The 20,378-nt window shown below is 37.0% G+C and overlaps 1 protein-coding gene across 2 annotated transcripts in view; it reads left to right on the plus strand.

The window, feature by feature from the left end:
- The first annotated feature begins 251 nt into the window (after positions 1-251).
- The window catches only part of HMGA2 (high mobility group AT-hook 2), a 186,428-nt gene continuing 166,301 nt past the window's right edge, over positions 252-20,378 (plus strand). Inside the window, exons 1-4 of one of the 2 annotated variants that reach the window (XM_026708668.2) lie at positions 252-1,114; positions 3,524-3,610; positions 17,248-17,298; positions 18,473-19,105. In XM_026708668.2, the coding sequence (XP_026564453.1) occupies positions 995-1,114; positions 3,524-3,610; positions 17,248-17,298; positions 18,473-18,589 (375 nt within the window). In that variant the 5' untranslated portion in view covers positions 252-994 and the 3' untranslated portion in view covers positions 18,590-19,105. Of the gene's footprint in view, positions 1,115-3,523; positions 3,611-17,247; positions 17,299-18,472; positions 19,106-20,378 lie in introns of those variants that run through there. The other variant, XM_087934444.1, reaches the window with a different exon arrangement.

Below are 20,378 nucleotides of genomic sequence, written 5' to 3' on the forward strand. Positions count from 1 at the left end.
CTTGAAAGTTGGGCAGCATCGACTTTGGACAGGTACCATCTTGGAAGGGCCCGTTCTTTGAGGTGCGATTGTTTTTTTTTCCTTTTAATCTTTTACAGCATTTGGTCTAGGTCCGGTCCTCATTTGTTTTTTCCCCTTTTCTCTGGTTTTGTCTCCTCCTCTTCTTGTCCTCATGGTGGCCTCCCCCACCCCTCTTGCTGCCTCCTGTTTCTTTCCCACCCATGGCAAAATATTTCTTTTTTTTTTTTTTGAACGCAGGTTACTTATCGAGGACAGGCATCTAGTGTTTCCATCCCCTTGCCGGCCGTTGTCTCTCGGCATATCATTACGGAGGCAAACACATAAACCTCTCGGAGGCTTTCTCTTTCTCTCTCTTGTGTCCGTGTGATCTCTTTCACTCCCAACGTGCACGATCCGGTTTCAGCCCAGCCGAAAGGCGCGCTGGGTTATACACTTTTCCGAGTGCCTTCTCTAACTCGGGTTGCTTGCCTGAACGCGCCGAAGTCTGCGGAGCCCACACTTGCTTTGCGCTCGTAAGAGGAGCGTTCCCGCCGGCCCGCCCACCCACTCACCCACCCACAGTCCCTGCTCTCTCCTAGCATTTCAAGCGCTTCTATCTCTTTCCACTCCCTCCACTTTTTCTCAAAACAAAAAAGTCTTCCTGTATTTCCATCCCGGCGCTAAATTGAAAAGAGGGGAGATTTCCCCCCTCCGCCTCCTTCTGCAGCCGCCACCGCCAGCACCAGCCTCACTGGCCCAACTACTGCTGCCGCTGCCGCCGCCACCACCACCATCATCTCCCTCCTCCTCCTTTTCTCCTCTCCTTTTGGCAACACCAGGACGTCCGGCGTGGTGGTGGTAGGGGTAGCGGTGCTGCCGTGGGGTTGCGAGCGGACGGGGTCGCCTTTGAATCCTCCAGTTTTTCTAAGGCGCCTCGCGGAACGGGAGCGAGCTGAGAGCCTGCGGAGAGGCTGAAAGGCAGCAAGGAGTCACGATGAGCGCACGAGGCGACGGAGCCGGGCAGCCTTCGACTTCTTCCGCGGCTGCCAAAGAACAACCTGCCACCGCCGAACCGCCGAAGAGGGGACGAGGGAGACCCAGGAAACAGCCACAAGTCAGTACTTCCTCTAGCTAACCTAGGACAGACCAGAGATGTGAGAATCGGGCGCACACGTGCCTTGCAAGCTCCTCGGCATTGGTGGTGTGTGTTTGTAGATGTAAAAGTTTTGTGGCGGCCACACGGGTTTCTTTGCTCGTTAGCAACTGTAACGAAGCGGCTCGGAGCTGCAAATCCCACTGGCAAGGGGAAGGGGTGGAATGTGTGTGTGCGTGTGCCTGTGTGCGCGCGCGTATAAAAGAGGGAGAAATGTTGGCGCGCGCGCCCGCCCGCCCGCGCGTGCGTTTGTTTCTTTGGAACTGGCAAAAACTTATCTTTGCCTTTATTGTGTGCTTTTACTCGGCTCCGGTCCCACCAACCAGCGCTCTTGGGTTAGTTTCGAGCAAAGTTTAAATCTGAGTCTGAGCGGACTGAAAGGAAGAATGGGAGTCAGGGCTGTCTGAGCTACGTCTCAATCTTTGTGCCATGTGTCTTCTAGCTCGTCTCGCAGTGGCTGTTGCCGCCTCTGGTCCCATCCGACTTCACCCCCTCCCATCGTGGCCGAGAGGTGGGGGGGGTCAGACTCCCCAATTGTGTGTTTCAAAGGGGGGAGCCATTGTTGGCTGCATGTTTACTTTACATTTTGTAGGATTGTTTGACTTCCTCGAGGTTTAGTCTGGCCCCCCTCCCGCCTCCAGTCCAGGAAACCGATTACTCTGTGTGGGAAAGGGTGTTTCGTGATTTAGGGCTGTGTGAGTGCTCGTGGGACATTTGAGTCCTGGCCATTCCCTTTTTTTTTCCCCACGAAGTGAAATCCATAACTAATATGTCGTACATTTGGCAAAGTAAACATGCTACGGGGATACTCGGGTTGTCCTACTCCCTTCAAGTCATGGGGAGAGAGAGATTCTCTGCGGATGCATCCAATTAAGGTTGCTATTGTAGCGCTGCCTAGCCGCATGGAGAACTTTTTCTGTTGTTTGGATTGGTTTCCATTTCCTTCGAGGCAGCTATCAGCAATAGGAGTTGCCCTCTTAAGTGCATTTAAAGCTGGCTTCCGCGGCATAATTTTTTTTTCATTCATTAGCATCAAACCACTTCCTGATCTGAAACCTGAAATGTAAAATACCTCGAAGTGGGGGGTTCCCTTAAATTTGCGGGGCTGATGGATGATCATTAGCTAAGACCTCACACTTACCCTACTTTTCTCTTCACATCCCCAACAATAAATCAATAAATATATTTGGGAAAGGACAGTATAAACACACACACACAAATACACACAAACACGCACACACACACACACACACATTGTGTTATCTTTGTTAAACTATCATGGTTTCAGTGACCCCTTCCCATCCCAGTATCAGTTTATTTTTGAAAGAAGTGTGTTATATTGGAAGATCCTTGTTTGAAAATGAAATATTATGAAATACACAGTACTGAAAAAAAGTCCACTTCTCTCCCAGTCAGTGCTGAATTTTGGCTTGATTTTTTTAAAAAATTATGTCACTTATAGTGCAGTGAAATTCTATGCATGCCTGACCAGAAGTAAGTCCCACTGAACGCTGGGTTTTAGTCCCAGGTAAGCATGTATAGGATTAGGAACTTAATTTTGCAACCTAAAGAATGCAGCCGTTTCTAAGATCCATTCACAACTGCACTTAATTAGTTGAACTTCATCCTGTAATCCAACTAAAATGTTCGATATTTGAAAGTGGATTTTTTTTTCTTTTAATCCATATGATTCATTGAATAAATATTTGAATTTAAAAACTAGAATCCTACACATTTAAGCAGTCTTCCGTTTCTGATCAAACAGAAACCATTTGGGGAAAATATCTGAACAAAAACTGGTTTTATATATTCTGAATTGCAGTCATGCTATAAACTTTAAATCGTTTTCTCATCAGGCCAGAACATGCAAAGCCCCCAAATACTGTACAATATATAAATTCCATTAAGCTAGACAAAGTGTATTGTAAACTACAGAACAAAGCAAAGCTCACTGTGGTAACTTTCATAACGAGAAAAAAATATGCCTTAAAAGTTCTTTAAGGTTGGAATTCCGTCTCAAGTGATTACAAATGTATATTTAATAAACAATTATCAGGTGAATAGGAAGAGCCTCCACTGATTAGAATGATAAAACATAATCTTATTAGGTGTGTTTGGTTGCGGAAAATGTATCTGCTATAATATCTGACATACTTTTTCATTGTTTTTCTATGGAGCTCAAGCTGCTATGGAGAAACATTTTAAATAAAGCAGATAAACATATACTGTTATTTTCCTGTTTAACATTCTCTTTCACTATCCAAGTTGAGTCACTCATTGACATAAAACAAGTGTGTATGTTACATTCTGATGTTTGCATTTAGATTTCTGCGGAGTTTTTGGAGACAACAGTGTGTTTTCTGTTTTTAGGAACCGACAGGAGAGCCATCTCCCAAAAGACCAAGAGGAAGACCTAAAGGAAGCAAAAACAAGAGTCCCTCTAAAGCAGCTCAAAAGGTGAGAGTAGTCAGAACAAAAGATTTGCTTTCATTACCTCTTATTTTTTAGCTATTGTCTAAACAGTTTCACATTTAACCTTTGAACTTTGTGGGGTTTGAGCCACTTTAATAATATTTCAGGCAGGAATGTTGGAAAAGGATCTTGGACATATGAGAAGCAATTCCCCACCCCCAAAGCTTCTACATATGTTTAATTTCCAAATTCAGGATTTCACTAACTATATTTACTACTGTTAAATAAATTCAACTATTGTTAGTATCTAACACTAAATGTTCACATTCTGAACAATTTTAATATACCTAGGTGAATTATTACTCTAATGTTTTGTTAACTATATAGCTAAGTAATACATTGATGGTGTCAGGATATATGTTTATCTTTTATCATCATCTTTATTATCATCAGACATCAGGGTTGAATACCAAGTTATCCTCTATATTTCTTGCTTGACTTTAAAAGTATATCTGGGGAGGGGGGAAATACCACATTTGTAACAATTACTGCATTCTGAATATTGTCAAGGGAAGGAAGCATGAATTGACAAGTTCATTGAAGTAATCCACTTTGTCTTCACACAATTTTTTTTATTTAACAGATCCTAAGACATAATACCACAAGAAAAAAACTTAAACAAAATAATAATGGACAAATGTATACTATAGCTATTTACAGTTTCTTTATAAGAATACTGCTGACCTCACTTTTAAGTAATTTTGAAACGTGATGCATCATGTTTAGTAGACCAGTTGCTACCATCAGCGGTTTTCATTTACAAATACATCAGAAAGAAAATCACAAATATTATTGTTATACAGATGTGGGATTCTTCTAATTAAAACTTGTTTTAGGACTTTTTTATATATACATACCAGTTTTGATATTGTCAATGGTGATATTATGAATTATTATAGCAACCTATGATAAATGCTTTTTTTAAATTTAGGGACTGGTTTTTGTCTTTCTTTAATTTTAGCTCCTTTGAGTTTCAGTATAGAAAACTTTTTTTTATTCTTTTGCCTTTGTCCATCCCTTTTTCTCCCCATTTTTGCAAATGGAATTTAAAATACTAAATATATTTCACGGGCACATCTGTTTTTAAAAAGAATATTGTAGAAAGAATGCAGACATGCACAACATAAATAATCTGTAACTTTAATCCACCGCCCACCCTCCAAAGAGAGTGCAGGTAAGGTGATTGTTAGGGTTTATAAAATTAAAGAAGGCAATATAAGACAAGCAATGATTAGCCAGTGACATTTTCTCTAAAAAGATTTATCAGTGACTACTAATGGGAATAGCTTTAATGAAAAATTGAATGAGCCTTCTTTATTTTTTCCCAGAATTTCATGACTATTGTCTTGAAGGCTGGGAACAGATATTCCATACCTATGGAGGGGACCAGGTGGGAAAAGACTGAATTTACAAAGGACACAGCTATCCATGGTGTACATCACTTTTTTTTTTGTAAATCTGTAAAACTATCCCACCCCCCCACCCCCGATTTCCCTGATATTTCATGACAATTTCTGGAGGGTTTTCCCATTCTGCTATAGGCTTTCCTTAAGCCCACAGCTGGCCATTGTGGAAACAGAAAATTGAACTACATAAGTATACAAATCTTGCTGAGCCATAATGTCCTCAACTTATTACTGTAAAGGAGCCTGCCCATTATGCTGGTACATTGTGATGGTTGTCATTTGGGACACCAATACAATTGATATAATTTTATGACTTTTTTTTTTGAGATGGTTTTTAAGTAAGTGAACCAGTGGTTTGCTATGGGTCGGGTTTGAGAAAAACTTGAAATAAATGTCAGTTTGGGGTAAAACTGCTGTAAAATGTGACCTTATGATCTCAGGATGCTACAAGTAGCCGTAAATGTAGGTCAGTCATCAAAAACCCAAAATGTCACATGACTACTTTGTGGGGGTGGGGGTGGGGGCTAGCCATCAGTACTTTGAAATCAGGTTGCAAGTATTCCTGGAGAGGTCTGCCACAAATCAGTAAGTATCTGGTTGTAAGTGAAAACTACCTGTAGTGTGTTTCATTTTGGTTCAGTGTGATGTGCAAAATCATGCTCTGTGATTTTGTAAACCACTGATAGCTTAATGATATTTTTAACACCCATATATAGTGGTTTATTCAACAAACCTCAGTAATTTAAATAATAACTTAACATGATAAGTGAAACCAATTAATGAATCTGTTATTTACCTCACATCACAAAACTTATACTTCTAGTTTTTGTATGAAGCAGTTATCATGTTTATAGCAAAAGCAGTATTTGAGGTTTATAAATTTAAATAATTAATCAGCTCTCTGGGTTATCCTAACTATTGATTCTATTAAATTCAGTTTGCAGAACAAATAGGTTTAGGATTGTGCACATATATAAATGTTAATTAGCATATTTCTATGATTATTTTATAATACTAAGCTGATTTAGAAAGAATTAGGGTTTATTTATAGATGTTCACAAAGGAATGGCTACACTTTTGTTCATAATTCATAATTATTAAAATTGTTGATTATTTTAAGAATAGAATAATTTTACTCTGCAGAAGTTACCAGTTTTGTATTAAAAATATACCATTTACTTAGATGCTGTGGCTCTGTGAAACACTTGTGTTGTATAGCTGTCACAGAAGAGGCAGCTTTACTTTCAACTTACAATGATTGAAAAAGATTTCATTCAAGAAGTTTTAAGTGGATTCTGCCAATAATATCTAGATTTTGAAACTCTTCTAAAATATATCTTCCAACATATATTCTGCATTTATTATTGAATGTACAGAAGTGACTATTGGTTAAGTTTTCCTTCATGGTTTAAATATCCGTTTAATAAAAGGACTATTTGCCTATATTTGAAGTATCATTTCTAAGGTGTTGAGTTGTAGATAATTAATTTTATACATGCATGGTTCTCTATCCTAACCATATTCTACTGGGGAAATAGATTTGTTTTTATTAAAGTATATTCATATGAATTCAGTTTCTTTGCTCCAATGTAAAAACTGTATATATGTATTGTTTAAATAATTTATATTGTGCCTTTTCATTGTTAAAGCAGCTAATAAAAAACAAATTTTAAAGTGTAACGAACAAATTATAACGTATAAAAGTATACAAAAGCATATAAATCATAGAAGTGCTTTATCCTTTTGGACCTTTAAGAATTATAACCCACTTTGCAATTTTAATGTATACAAAATAACATAATGTGCACATTTGATATATTAAATTATTAGGCAAAATATATTATTGTTAACTGTAACTCTATGCTTTTTATTGGTCTGAGATATTGCTATTAAATAATTAAAACACACACACACAAACATACATACATTTATTTCCAACCTAGATTTGAAAGCAGGAGTTGTCAGTGCTAAAATTATTTTATCATAAAAGTAGATTCTTTAGGTAATTAAATGTTGCCAAAATGTATGATAAATAATAGGTGGCTTCTTTCTCAAAGTAAAGTAATTGAAATGTATTATAAGATAAATGTTACTTTTAGAATTCAGACAGGCAAATAAAGAAGAAGCTCATGGTTAATTGATATTATTTTCTCTTGTGAACTCTTACACTTCATAATTTCAAATATATCTCTGTGTCTATATGATATATATGTGTGAATGATGTGGATCTTTGTTATATTTTAGAGAAAATTCCATTAAATCTATTGGGAATGTCCTGGAATGCTCAATGATGTATATTGCTGAATTTTTTGAAAGGTTACACAGCTTCTGGTAGACTTAGAAATCAGGCCTGGGAGGCATTTAAAACAAATTGAGCTTGTTAAGAAATTAGTAGTGTGAAACTTGACAATACATAAAAATGCTGCAGGATCTAATGAGTAGCTTGTTTCATGTCTGCTGCACAAATCCCAGAGAATAGCCCATAAAAACAGTAGTATAAAACCCACAACTAAATAAATGTATAATTAATAGAGCTTTCTAAAATAACAGCAGCAGTATTAGTTCTTTTAAAGTTTTAAGTTCACAAAGGAATCAAATAAGAGGTAAAACAAGAAGATAGGAAGCAGCATAGGACTGTTCTAATTCAAGTATTTCTGTCACTGAACAAATTCTTACGTTGCTGTTTAAAATGGATTTTTTTAAATATTTGAGGAAAATTGTTTAATAGCTTTTAAACAAGGATCGATATTTTATGGGTCATAATCTAGATTTTTAGATTTACAATTCATATTTGTTTATGCTTGATAAAATAGTTTGTTTTTTAAAGAATTTTTTTAGGATAAAGATACACATTTGGGATATTGCATTACAAATCATTTTTTGGAAGTGAGTTCTCATTATATTAATGGGACTTAAGTACATATTAGATGAAATGACAAATTCATCCCATTTTAAAAACTAAATCCAGCTTAAATTGTAGTTAGAAAATAAATAAAACTGTTTTGAGAAAAAAATGTAATTACATATGTCCATTGCCTCCTAAATATGTATATGCCTTTTATTTACCAGTCAATTAAAACAAACAGCCTAAACTGTGTGAATATCATCAGCATTGTCTTTTCCATTCTTAAGACAGTATCATCCAGACACTGAGGAATAAGCCTAATTTGCAAGCATAGATCACATCTGTATGTAAACTGCCATTTATTTATACTTGGACTAGGAAAAGAAACCAATCTCCTTTGTGGTAAATTTGCACTCAGAGAAAGATGCAGGGTTTTAGCTGTTCCAGCTATTTTTTTTTTATTTAGAACAGTGATTTCTCCTCTCCCCAATAGTAAAACAATTCTAGAGCTGCTTTTGTTAGCATGTTTCCTTTATTTCCAAAGTGCCTGTAATTTATGGCTTATGTCAGGATAATTCTTGAGGTGCTATGCAAATACGAATTCTTCTTCTGTTACTAAACAATTCTTAATCTTGAGTATGCCCTTAAAAATGACATTGTATCATAGCTATCACCATGCTGGTAAATAAATGGTGGGGCCATAGAGCTTGGCACATAGCAAAGTAAGAAATAAGATTACATTGACTTGTGCATAGTTCATAACCATATTCACATACTGGTAATAGTTATGAAAAGCAATCAGAAATGTAATCCTATAAAGTAAAGCAACCCATGTCTGCTAAAGCAGTGACTTGATTACTTTAGCATGCGCTAATTTGTATGAAACCATGCAGGCAGCATTCTCTCCATTCCAGTTTGAGTGTGATTGGTAGTCTTTTCGTAGTGCTATTGTGCTACTCTTTTCTTAGTAACTTAGGTATAGACTGATGAAGAGGCAGGTTTTATTTACCAGAATACAGTAAACGGTATACATCTTTAGCATGATTCTGAAGCTTGAAGCTGGATATCAGTGGAACTGACTCATGCAAAATAGTTTTATGTGGTCATCCTATTGACTAAAGAGTAATGGAGGATCTAAAATGGTAATCCTGGTATTTTACATATTGAGTGAAGTCAGGCTTCATCTAATTCACCCATATGTGAGGATGTAACTCACCTTATCAGGATATTAAGAGTACAGAAAATACAGTGAATTGATTATGTAGTATATCCAGTGGTGGGATTCAAATAATTTAACAAGTGGTTTGCCCAGGGTCAGGTTGGTTGTTGTGGGAGGTGTGGCCCATCTCTGTCCTCCAGCTGCACTGCACATGCGGGATTAGCCTCCCCCGATGGCCAACCTGACCCTGGGTGAACCTGTTGTTAAATTACCCCCCCCCCCCAGGTATCAAAGAAGAGCCTGGATGCTGCAATGAAGAAACGGGCAATGGAGGAACCGAAACGAGGGAAGGAGGTGAAATAGGGAGAAGAAAAAAGAAAAGCGGCCTTCTTCCCTCGTGCTGGCTGCTTCAATGCCCATTTCTCCTACAGTGCAGTGCTCAGGTTCCACTTTGATAGTGGGGATGGGTGGGTAATTTAACAACCAGACGAACTTAACAGCTGCAATAATTCACTTAACAACTGTTGCAAAAAAGATTGTAAAATGGGGCAAAATTCACTTAACAACTGTCTCATTTCCAAACAATTTTTGGATTCAGTTGTGGTCTCAGGTTGAGGACTACTTGTATTTTGCTAGAGAAATGTCTTCAGTTATACTTTGGTGGGCTTTAGCCATATGAACTTTCTGAAATGCTTGCTTTCTTATATCCATCTTTGATTCAAACTATATCCTTGATAGGATATAGCAAAAAAAATTTCCCTTGAAGTTATACAGTTTATTTTTGGCAGTGTTGGGGAAGATGAGCAGCAATAGGTGTAGGCTTTTTGTTCAAATAGGTTTGAAATTTGGAACATGCTTAGGTTGGCTTCAAGTTTTGTCTGTGAAAGTAGAATCTTTGTCTTAAGATCCTACTTGAGAGAATTGAGAAAAATATTAATGAACACCTTTGTCTGGCTAATTGCTTTGAATTCATCCTCATTTTTCTTCAACACATATCAATTAGTTGTATAATAATGTTACCACTGAGGAATATACATATATGGTTTAAAGAACATTTATTTGGATGCTTGTTATTCTTTCTTTAATGTATCTTTAAGAACATTTGCATTGGCTCTACTGTATCTGTGATCACTTGAGAATAAAGTTCAATGGATTCATTGGGTCTTTCAGGTAACACCAATAGGATTGCTGGAAAGATATTACCACTCTGTTGTGAAATCTTTGTCCCTTTTTTCTATTTTTTTGAACTGGAATCAGTGGTGCGATTCAACCGGTGTAACAACTAGTTCGGTGAGCACGCACACACCAAGCGCATGCTCTGTGTGTGTGCAGAGCACTTTAAAAAGCCCATTTTCAGCTCTAATACTTACCTTCTACTGCAGCCCCTGTGAAAAAAACAGCTGAGGAATGGCAAACTGCTCTGCTGCATGAATCATCTGCGCTCTAAAACAATGAAATAAAGCACAGGAAAGAACAGGGGCGGGCAGGCAGGGCCAAATGCTTACTGGAACTACCGGTTCATTTGAACCAGTCCTAACCAGCAGAATCCTACCCCTGACTGGAATATATCATTGTCTTTCTTATCCCTCTGAACAAAGTCTAATCTGAGAACTATATCCTGTAATCAAAAGAGTTTTCCACCAAGAGTGGTAGGAAATTGCTGTTATGATTATTTTTGGGGAAATATTCCACTAGGACCAAATTCTCCCTCAAATTATCCCTTAGATAACTTTATTTTTCAGTCATGATACTTTTTCAGTCATGAAACTATTAAATAATTTTATTTTTCAGTCATTTGTTTTAAATACTAGTTAGGGTAAGGCTCCAAATATTTCTGAAGTCTACTTTGATAGATGACAGATGAATACATTATATTTGAAGAACTGTTTTAACTATTAAAGGAGAGTCTCAGGAATTTGTGCAAAAGGATAACACAATTATCACTCTGGAAATGACTCCAAAATATAATTATATTTTATCTATATCTTAAATTATTGTACATTATTACAGTTTTATTTTGGATTGTATTTTATTACTATTTCATCTTAAATCGTATTTTGTCTAGATTCCATTTTAAATTGTATTTTATCAAGTTCCATTTTAAATAGTATTTTATCAAATTTCATTTTGAATTGCTTTTATTAAATTTTAGTAACAGATTGTTGCTGGAACTTTGCACTTTGATATGGCCCAAGGGCTAATCAATAAAGACTTATTATTATTATTCTGGAAATGATATGTATTACAGTAATTGTTTTAAAAATACATGCATTCTCAACAGAAACTTATTTTTACTTACATGAAAATATAAGGTAGGATTGGGTCAGATGAATTATCTGATTTGACATAACATTTTTAGATACTTTAAATGTTTTTGAGAATAACTGTACTGCAGTGAATTAAATTAATGAAGTATATCCAGTTCCTGCCCTGAAGTGAGGTTGTAACATTTTAGTTTTCTACTTCTGTGAATCAGAGATATTTGGATTATCAGTCTGTGTTTGTATTCAGTTTTTAATGTCAGTATTTTTAACAGTAATGGAATGCAATGCAACACTGTTAGATTTATTATTGGCATTCATTTTCTCTCAAAGATACATGGTTTCACAAAGCAGTCTTGGGATGATATCACATGTGTTCTTGCTTGTGTTTCCTATCAGTTTTTCATTGGAGAATAAATTATAACCTTTTCTTCACTAGAAAGAGCAAGTGGTTTCAATATTTCTTTTTTAATTTCAGAGGCCTAGCTATTTCAGGATTTCTCACCATTTACAGAAAATAAATAAAATAAAATAAATGTTTAAAATAAACAACACATAGTTTTCATAAAGAAACACCTTAAATATCTAGCAAGCCTAACCTTATTGTACAAGCAATTTAATGTTGACAAATAGTAATTTAGGAGTTATCCAATTGTACTAAAATGGTTAGTCAAAGGTGAGATGTCAAATCTGGGTGCTAAAATTGTGCTGATCATTAGATGGGAACAGTTTATTTTTGTCTTTGCTACCATTTATGGATCTTTCAGTTTTTTGGAATTATCTTCTAGAACATATTTTTTGAGATTATATAGAAAGGAGTAAAAGATAGTAATTCAGATTTTGAATAGAAATTGAGATGCACTTTAAAAATGCTTTCAGGATTAATCTACCTAAATTGATTTTAGATGGCATGTGTAAAAAATTGGATCCATAGTGAAAGAGGACATTGCTGAAATATTTTAAGCAATATTCACTGAATTTCATATAAATAGTTAATACAGATATGTTTCTTCATGCAGGTTGTTTGAACGTGGTATCTTAAAAAATTGCATTTATACTATGAAGTGATATTTATAATTGAATATGAAGATGAAGATTTTATAAAACCATTTTAAAAGATATTTTGTTATCTAATTTTGTGCTGTTATATTTTCATGTTTATTTCATATGTGTATGTGTGTGTGTGTATACACACACACATACACATATATACATATACTTATATATGAATAGAATAGAATAGAATAGAATAGAATAGAATTCTTTATTGGCCAAGTATGGTTGGACACATAAGGAATTTGTCTTGGTGCAAATACTCTCAGTATGTTTGTGTGTGCGTGTGTATGTATTTATAGTCCAACTGTAAAAAAAACCTGCTGTAGTATTTTCACATGCTGTATCAGAATTCCTTTTACAAGGCCTAGTCTTATACAAAGATTTTCAGTAAGGAACTGAAAGAATGGAGTATTGAAGTACTAAAAGAAAAGAAAAAAAAGAAAAACATATAAATAGGCATACCACTAATTAAAGAATATGGGCACTACTGGGATTACATTTTATTTAATTTATTTTCTAGTCTTTCATCTCAACCAGTAACTCTGTGTGGCTTAAAATTCTAAAAAAACCCACACATTTAAACAATAATAACATTCAAAATATATTTATAGTGGCCAAGATACTTAACAACATTTGCAGCCCAAGGCTGAGGTACAGTGACCTCAATTTACAACAATTCATTTAGTGGCTGTTCAAAGTTACAATGGCACTGAAAAACGTGATTTATAACCATTTCTCAGTTACGACCTTTGCCACATCCCCATGATCACATGATCAAAATTCAGACGTTTGACAACTGGTTCACACTTACAAGCTTCGCTGTATTCCAAGATCAGGTGATCACCTTTTGCAACTTTCTGATAAGTAAAATCAATGGAGAAACCAGATTCACTTGACAACTAGGTTACTAATTAACAACCTCAGTGATTCACTTAACAATGGCAAGAAATGTCATAAAATGGGGCAAAACTCACTTAACAAATGTCTCACTTAACAACAGAAATTTTGGGCTCAATTGTGGTCATAAATCAAGGACTACCTGTACATAGCCAAGTTTTAAAGCCTTAGGAAAGGTTAATAAGTTTGGGGGCATTCTGATTTCTAAGAGGAAAATATTCCGGAGAGCGGGGGCTATTGCAGAAAAGGCCTATCTTCTATTCCTCGTCATCGGACTTTCTTTGGCTAATGGGTTTGGTAACATGCCTAGGCAGCTACATAGAACTGGACAGATAGAGACTCTTGGAAAAAGACGGTCCCTTAGGTAAGCTGGTCTCAAGCTATGTAACACTTTAAAGGTGACAAACAGCATTTGAATTTACCGGAAAAATATTGCTAGCCAATACAATTCTCATAGTAGTTACGCTGCATGTGCTGTATGTCCAGCACCATTTATTAGTGCGCAACTGCATTCTGAACTAGCTGAAATTCTCAAGTGCTCTTCAGGGGCAACCCCATGTAGAGTACACTGTGGCAATCTAAACAAGAGGTTTACATGGGCATAGGTGATAGTGAACAAGGTCTCCCAGTCTAGAAACGGGTGCAGCTGGTTCACTACTGGAAGTGTGCAAAGAGTCTCTTAGCCATTGCTGCCACCTGGTCTTTAAACAGGAGCTGTGAGTCAAGGAGGATCACAAATTGTATATTGGGTCTGTCTGGAATACTACCACCCATCTTGAACTAAGGAGTGAAGAACTTTGTCCAAATACTACCACACCCACTCAGTCTTCCTAGGGTTAAGTCAGACCTTGTCATAAGTCCCACTAGAATAGGATATCCACAGTATCACTCAGAGGGCCTGAAGTAGAAGTATAAGGCTAAGTGTCATATGCATATGGTGGCCAAACTAGCAGCTAAGAGAGTCCTATCCTCAGGTTCCACAAATTCAAACTGCTCCTCCACCTTGCAAGCTGTACCCCCTCCCATTGTTTCTCTTTAAAGCTGAAGTCTAACACAGAGCAAATGCAAGCAACTTTATCTTCCAGAGGTACAGATGTACATTCTTCACAGCAACCCTGTAGGTGAACTTCGATATTACTTCTCTAAGGAGGGACCGAATTACCTGTAACAGGTCTGGTGAGTGTGTTGCCCTACTCACACACAGTAGTAGATTAAAAGTCTTCATTGAATGCCCAAGCCCAAATGTACAGTCCCCAGCAGTTCTTGAAAAATAAAAGCCCACATACCCCCTCTGAACCCCACCAGAGGCTTGAAGGAGCTGGCAAGAGGATCGGTCTCAATCCCTGAAGCTAGGCAGAAGCCAGAGCAAAGATGCTCGACAAGGCAGGGGACCCAAAGGCTTGAATTAGTCTGCCCGGCAAAGCACAATGTCAAGGCACAAACCAAAGGGCCAAATCATAAAGTCCAAGGCAGGAAACCCAACAAGGCTGGGATACAAAGCAAGACAACTGGACACATTGATTCCAGCAATGTTCTTCTCTTTGAACAGGCTTAAATAATTAATGCTGGGACAGCCCCTCATGATGGATGAGGTTGCTGCCTTGCAAGTAGCCTGGCTGACCAGTGTTCGTGTTTCCTCAGCCCTGTACACCCTTGGATTAGGGAGTGGGTTAGCTCCTCTTCCTCATGGCCACTGGCAGCTATGCTCGCTCCCTGCCTAGAGTCTCAACGCTACCATGCTGCAGTTGTGATGCCCTCTGTCCGAGCTCAGCTGACTGTCCATCCAGTTGTTCCAGCTGCAGTTGCTCTGTTGAGCTGGAGCCTGCTGCTTCCTGATCCGCATCTACACTAGCCCCCAGGTTCACTGTCCTGTCTCCTCCAGAGGTGCCAGGGACTGACTCATCCTCCTCATCTAAACTTAAGTCTGGAGAGGAGATTGGAGGCATGTACAGAGGTATAACCAGCAAATCAATCACTGTGGTGACCATTGGGAGACCCAATAAGGGTGAGGAAATACTTAAGTTTCTCCACCCTTACCACCACAAGGCAGACTCTTATAGCATGTCCAGTTGTCTTTGCTCTTTGTCTTTCATCAGTAACACACTACCTGCTTTATTTCCCTCAGTTCCATCATATACGATAGAGAATATCGGGAATCATGGAGAGGCCATTCAGCCACAATCCAATCCAAAGCTACCACAGTTTTACTAATCCATTTGGTCACTAAGGCTTTAGTCAGACCAAACAGCATCTTCTTCAGAATAATTGGCTACATTAGTTACTTGGGGTGGGCCCAGGTAACAAAGGAGGGTGGCACTTGAGAATTGGAGCCTTACCAGACAGTGATCTGACCATGACAGGGGGACAAAATTAATATTTTCCCCAAATCCATAAAGCTCTGCCACAAAAAAACAGATCAGGTATATCACCGCTGTGATGAGTTGGGTCTTGACAATTCGACAAATGGCTACTAACTCCTGAGCTACCTCTGATCCTCTTCCAGAATGGCAGATTGAGGTTCTCCAGGATTAAGAGCCCAGGAAACTCCACCGCCAGCCCAGTCACAGAATTGAGGAGCTTAGGCAGGGAGGTCGCTATGCAGCAGGAAGGCTGGTATAATATAGCAACAGATCCAGCTGACCCCTCCTGCTACATAAGAAACAACATCTTATATCTGGTAATCTGTGGAGCAAGGCTCCTGGATGCCTTCCTAGTATCCAGACAATCACCGCCACCACCCCATATCACCTTTCCTGGAGTCAATAATATTAACGTATAGGGCTGCTGTTTATAAGTAATGCAGGGGAAGTGCTGCTTAAATCTTAAGACCGCAGTCCTGTGAGAATATTTAATGGTTATCACTGGAGTCAGGAGGTGGCTTCACATTTTGCCCTTAGCCATGATATAATTAGCTAGGTTTTGCTTTGGTCTGTTTATCCATCTAACCATTTCTTAAAAAAATATGTGTCTTAGAATTTATATGAACTCACCAAATTATTCTTTATTGAATTGCAGCTAAGAAAGCTATGGCTTAGCATGTTTTATGAACACATCCATTATAGAAGTTAAATCGTGATTTATGTAATTGTGGTTTGTGTGAACCCAGATAGAGCCCTTATCCAAACAAGTAATAGTTATAGTTTTGTACAATGTCTTAACCTATTCAAGGAAATTTCCTTTTGAATAATAACATAGAATATAAATGGTATAAGTATTCAACATTTTAAATTGCTTTTTATCCACTTTTGCAAATCACTTGGGAAGGTACGAAAAACTAAAGCCTCCATGCAAGATACCGTATTAATTCAGTTAAATTCATTCAAGAATTTAACTTCATACAATTTTTTTTATTTATAGGATTTAAATTAATATTAGTGCTTACCACCGAAATCATGTTTAGCATTGGAGAGGAGGCAACTGAAATAACTTTTTAAATAAATGTATCTTTTGAGTATGCTCTGAATTGTGTAATGTTTAATTTATGTATAGACAGTATGTTTCCTGATCTTCTTACATTCCTCTAGTCCCAGCTTTTTTATGTTAGCAGTCATTGCTAACATTTTGAGTTTGTTTTGGCCCACAAACAAAGAAAAGTTCCTTAAACAGATACATCCAAAGATAATTTTTGTCAAGAATGTTGATTTGCTTTCCATACATTCTTATCAATAGTCTAGACACATGAAGATCACAGTGAATAGTATATCTTTTTTTAAAAAAAAAAACCCATTTCCTTCCTTAAACAATGAACTTTTCATTCTGTTTTATGAAAGGATGGTTGCAGCCTTTCTCCAAAAGGGAAAAAGAGAAAGAATGGGGATGGGGGAGAAAGAGTAAGATAGTAGCAGTTTTTTTTCTTTCTTGGTAGCTGCCATCTAATCAGTAGATAAATAAAAGAACAGCGTTGCAGGAAGTATGCACTAGTTAGCCCAATACCAAGGATGTCTAATAATGTAATTACAAATAATTTGGATCTATATCATGTATCTTTGTTTTTACAGAAAGCAGAAGCCACTGGAGAAAAACGACCAAGGGGCCGACCCAGGAAATGGGTAAATACTACTTTATATTTATAAGTATAGCTATTTCATCCTCCAAACATAGCATTAATATAGATGGTTATCTTGTTTTTATTCGTTTAAATTCATTGCTATTTTCTACTTAATTTATCTTCTAGCAGATTCTAACCTGGCTTTAATGATTGATTTACTTAGTTAATATACTGATATTAATATACAAATATTGATATACTTAGTTAGCCAGGATTCATATCAAACCGGTAGTATGGTAGCCCTGCAGGAGGCAGATTCCAGAAAGCTGCAGAGAGCAGAGAGCAATATCAGAAGGAGAAGAGAGAATGGTAGTCCAGCTTGGAGTAAATTATCCTTCATCTTTCTGGTGGGGCTATATACATATGCCTTCTCTATATTTGTAGGTTAACCTTGCCTAATTTGCCTCATCAGTTTGTGTTATACCATAACTGCAAGATATCTGTTAATTATATTGGCTGGGACTCCCAGGATCTGTTAATTCAAATACATTTGGGTAGAGTAGATTAGAAAAGGTGGTTATAGATAGATGTTGGTAGAAAAAAACCCACAAACAGAAGTCCTGCATGCCTGATGTTGCAGCAATTTTGTGCTCCTGATTGTTATCACTTGTTTGTTTTATCATTATCCCCAATCATACCTTCACTTTCTTTGGCCAAAGCTTACTCTTCTTTCTGGCTATAGCATTGGTATTGGGAGGAAAGGTCTGGACTTTTTGTTACCTCTTCAGTGAATAGTAGAAGTAGTATACTGATTTTGTGGTAATAGATACTAGATTGCACATGTCATTGTATGTGTAAATATAGACACATAAAGTAGGCTGTAGGAGCTGATTAATGGTTTTTTGCCTGGACCTCTGAAAACTGCAAGCACTGCTCAATGAAAGTGTTGAAAGAAGGCTCATGAAGAGTAACTAGTTTCCTACCTTTAGACTCTAATTTGCGCAGAGACTTTATTTATTGAGTGGAAATAGTTGTGTGAGCCTTATCAGCATGAATGAACCTCAGCTCTTGTTTTTAAAAAAAGAGAATGAGATAGTTTGTTGGGTAATTCAGTTACAAAGGTTAAAGAGGGGTTTATCAGGCATCGGAAAGTGATTATGAAAGAGGATAAAATTCAAACAGAGTGTATGCAAAGATAAGATTAATAAACAAAACTTCTTTGTTTCTTTCTGTAGTGTCCAGGGACAACTTTGCCTCAGAGTTCAGAAACTTATACTAAACAACTCAATGGTTTATATTATTTATCCTCTTTGTGTGAGCATCGTTGTCGCAGCCTCGGAGCTTCTAAGTAAAATATACCTTCCAAGGCTGACACTTTGGGCTACATCAGAAAAAAATGGCTTAACCAAAGTGAGCTTGGGTTTTCAAGCCAGTCTTTAAATCAAGGCATACATATTCACAACCGTGGAAATTGTATATTTTTTTTAAAGTAGGGATAGTGTAGCTAGAGCAGATATATGGATTAAGGGTTAGTTTGGATTCATTCTCTCACCTGCATCCTAACATCCTATCAGTAGAGTTCAAAATTTTGCTTTGTGGATGCTTGATTCAAGCCATATTAGTAATGTCAGTGCCGTTCCTGTCACTGTAGCTTCTTTTGCTGCACAAACTATTGCCACTGTCCAGGTAGTGTGAAGAGATCTAAAATAACATCTCAACAGGCATGTAACAGCTCCACCATCCCCATTTTCTTTTATAAAATGAAGAGGAGCTTATAGCTCCTAAAAGAGGAAGTTTTTTCAGACTACCAGATAAAGTGTTGGGGCAGACAATGACAGTACAGATCACTTTTCCCTGCAAAAGCACATCTCCATGTCAGAATTTGATTAAATAAAAAGTTAGAGTCAAAATGCAATTTTTCTTCCATGTTGAATCCAAGAATTAGAAATCACTAGGAGAAGAATTTCTATATCAGCATGTAGGCTCCCAATCATTGTTAAGCTTTCTGCTAACATTTCAGCTATTGTTCTTTTTACTTAATCATATTTACCAAAGTTTAAAAATATACATATAAAACGAATTAAAATTAGGTTAAATCTTAGTTTTGTTCTAGCCAATGCATTTTTTGTTGAAAGATGCCCTGTCACTCAAAGGGAAGTGCAACTCCCAGCCCCCCTCCCCAAAAAAACAAAACAAAACACTTGTACTCTAGAGATGAGATAACACACATAGAATGGGATGTTGTCCTACTTTATTCTCACTTCAACAATCATATAAAGTAGTTTCGTGACTGGCCCAGATGTCCAGGTGGGCACTGGGATCTGCATTTTGGTCTTAATTTTTACATAAGATAGCCTCACAACTATGATAATGTTTAATGGCAGTCTGGTTTTAAAAATAATGTTTGATAGTATGTTGCAGTCTGAGATGAAGAAATATTCTCTCTGGAGAACATTTAAAAGGACAATGTATGAGTTTTGTAGTTATTTGGTTTATACCAATAAATGGAAAAAAGATGCCTTTATCAAACTGACAGATGCAGCCAGACTTTTCTATACAATGATGATGATGATAATAATTTACTGAAGTTATATGCTGCCTTATTCCCTGTGACTCCAGATGGTTTACAAATTATTGAAAACATTTAATACAATAAAAAAAAATACCAAAGCAGCATAAAATGAAAGAACATAGCAGAGAAATAAGCTGGGAAAGCGGGCAAAGAAAAAGAAGAAGGGGTGTCAGTTGTGCTGGGAAAACGCTTGCTGTAATATATGTGTAATTGTAAGCTGTAATCTTGAAAATCCTTTGTGAACTACTCAATTTATCATATAATTTTCCTCAACAATCATGCTGAACAATTATTAGCTTTTTGAAATACATACTCACACACATACATAAATTTATATTATTATTTTTGCAAATAACTTGTAAAACATATGTCACTTTCCTCCTTATATTTTCCCCATAACAACTCTGCAAGTTGAGTTGGGCTAAGAAAGTGTGACTGGCCCAAGATCACCCAGCTGGTTTCCATGGCTAAGGTGGGACTAGAACTTGCAGTATCTTGCTTTTTAGATTGGTGTCTTAGCCACTAGACCAAACTGGCTCTTGCTTCTATACTGTAGAATAGAAATAGTT

The sequence above is a fragment of the Pseudonaja textilis genome, chromosome 5 (assembly GCF_049901715.1).
Source record: "Pseudonaja textilis isolate UNSWEBS1 chromosome 5, rPseTex1.2, whole genome shotgun sequence".
Classification (NCBI taxonomy): Eukaryota; Metazoa; Chordata; class Lepidosauria; order Squamata; family Elapidae; genus Pseudonaja; species Pseudonaja textilis.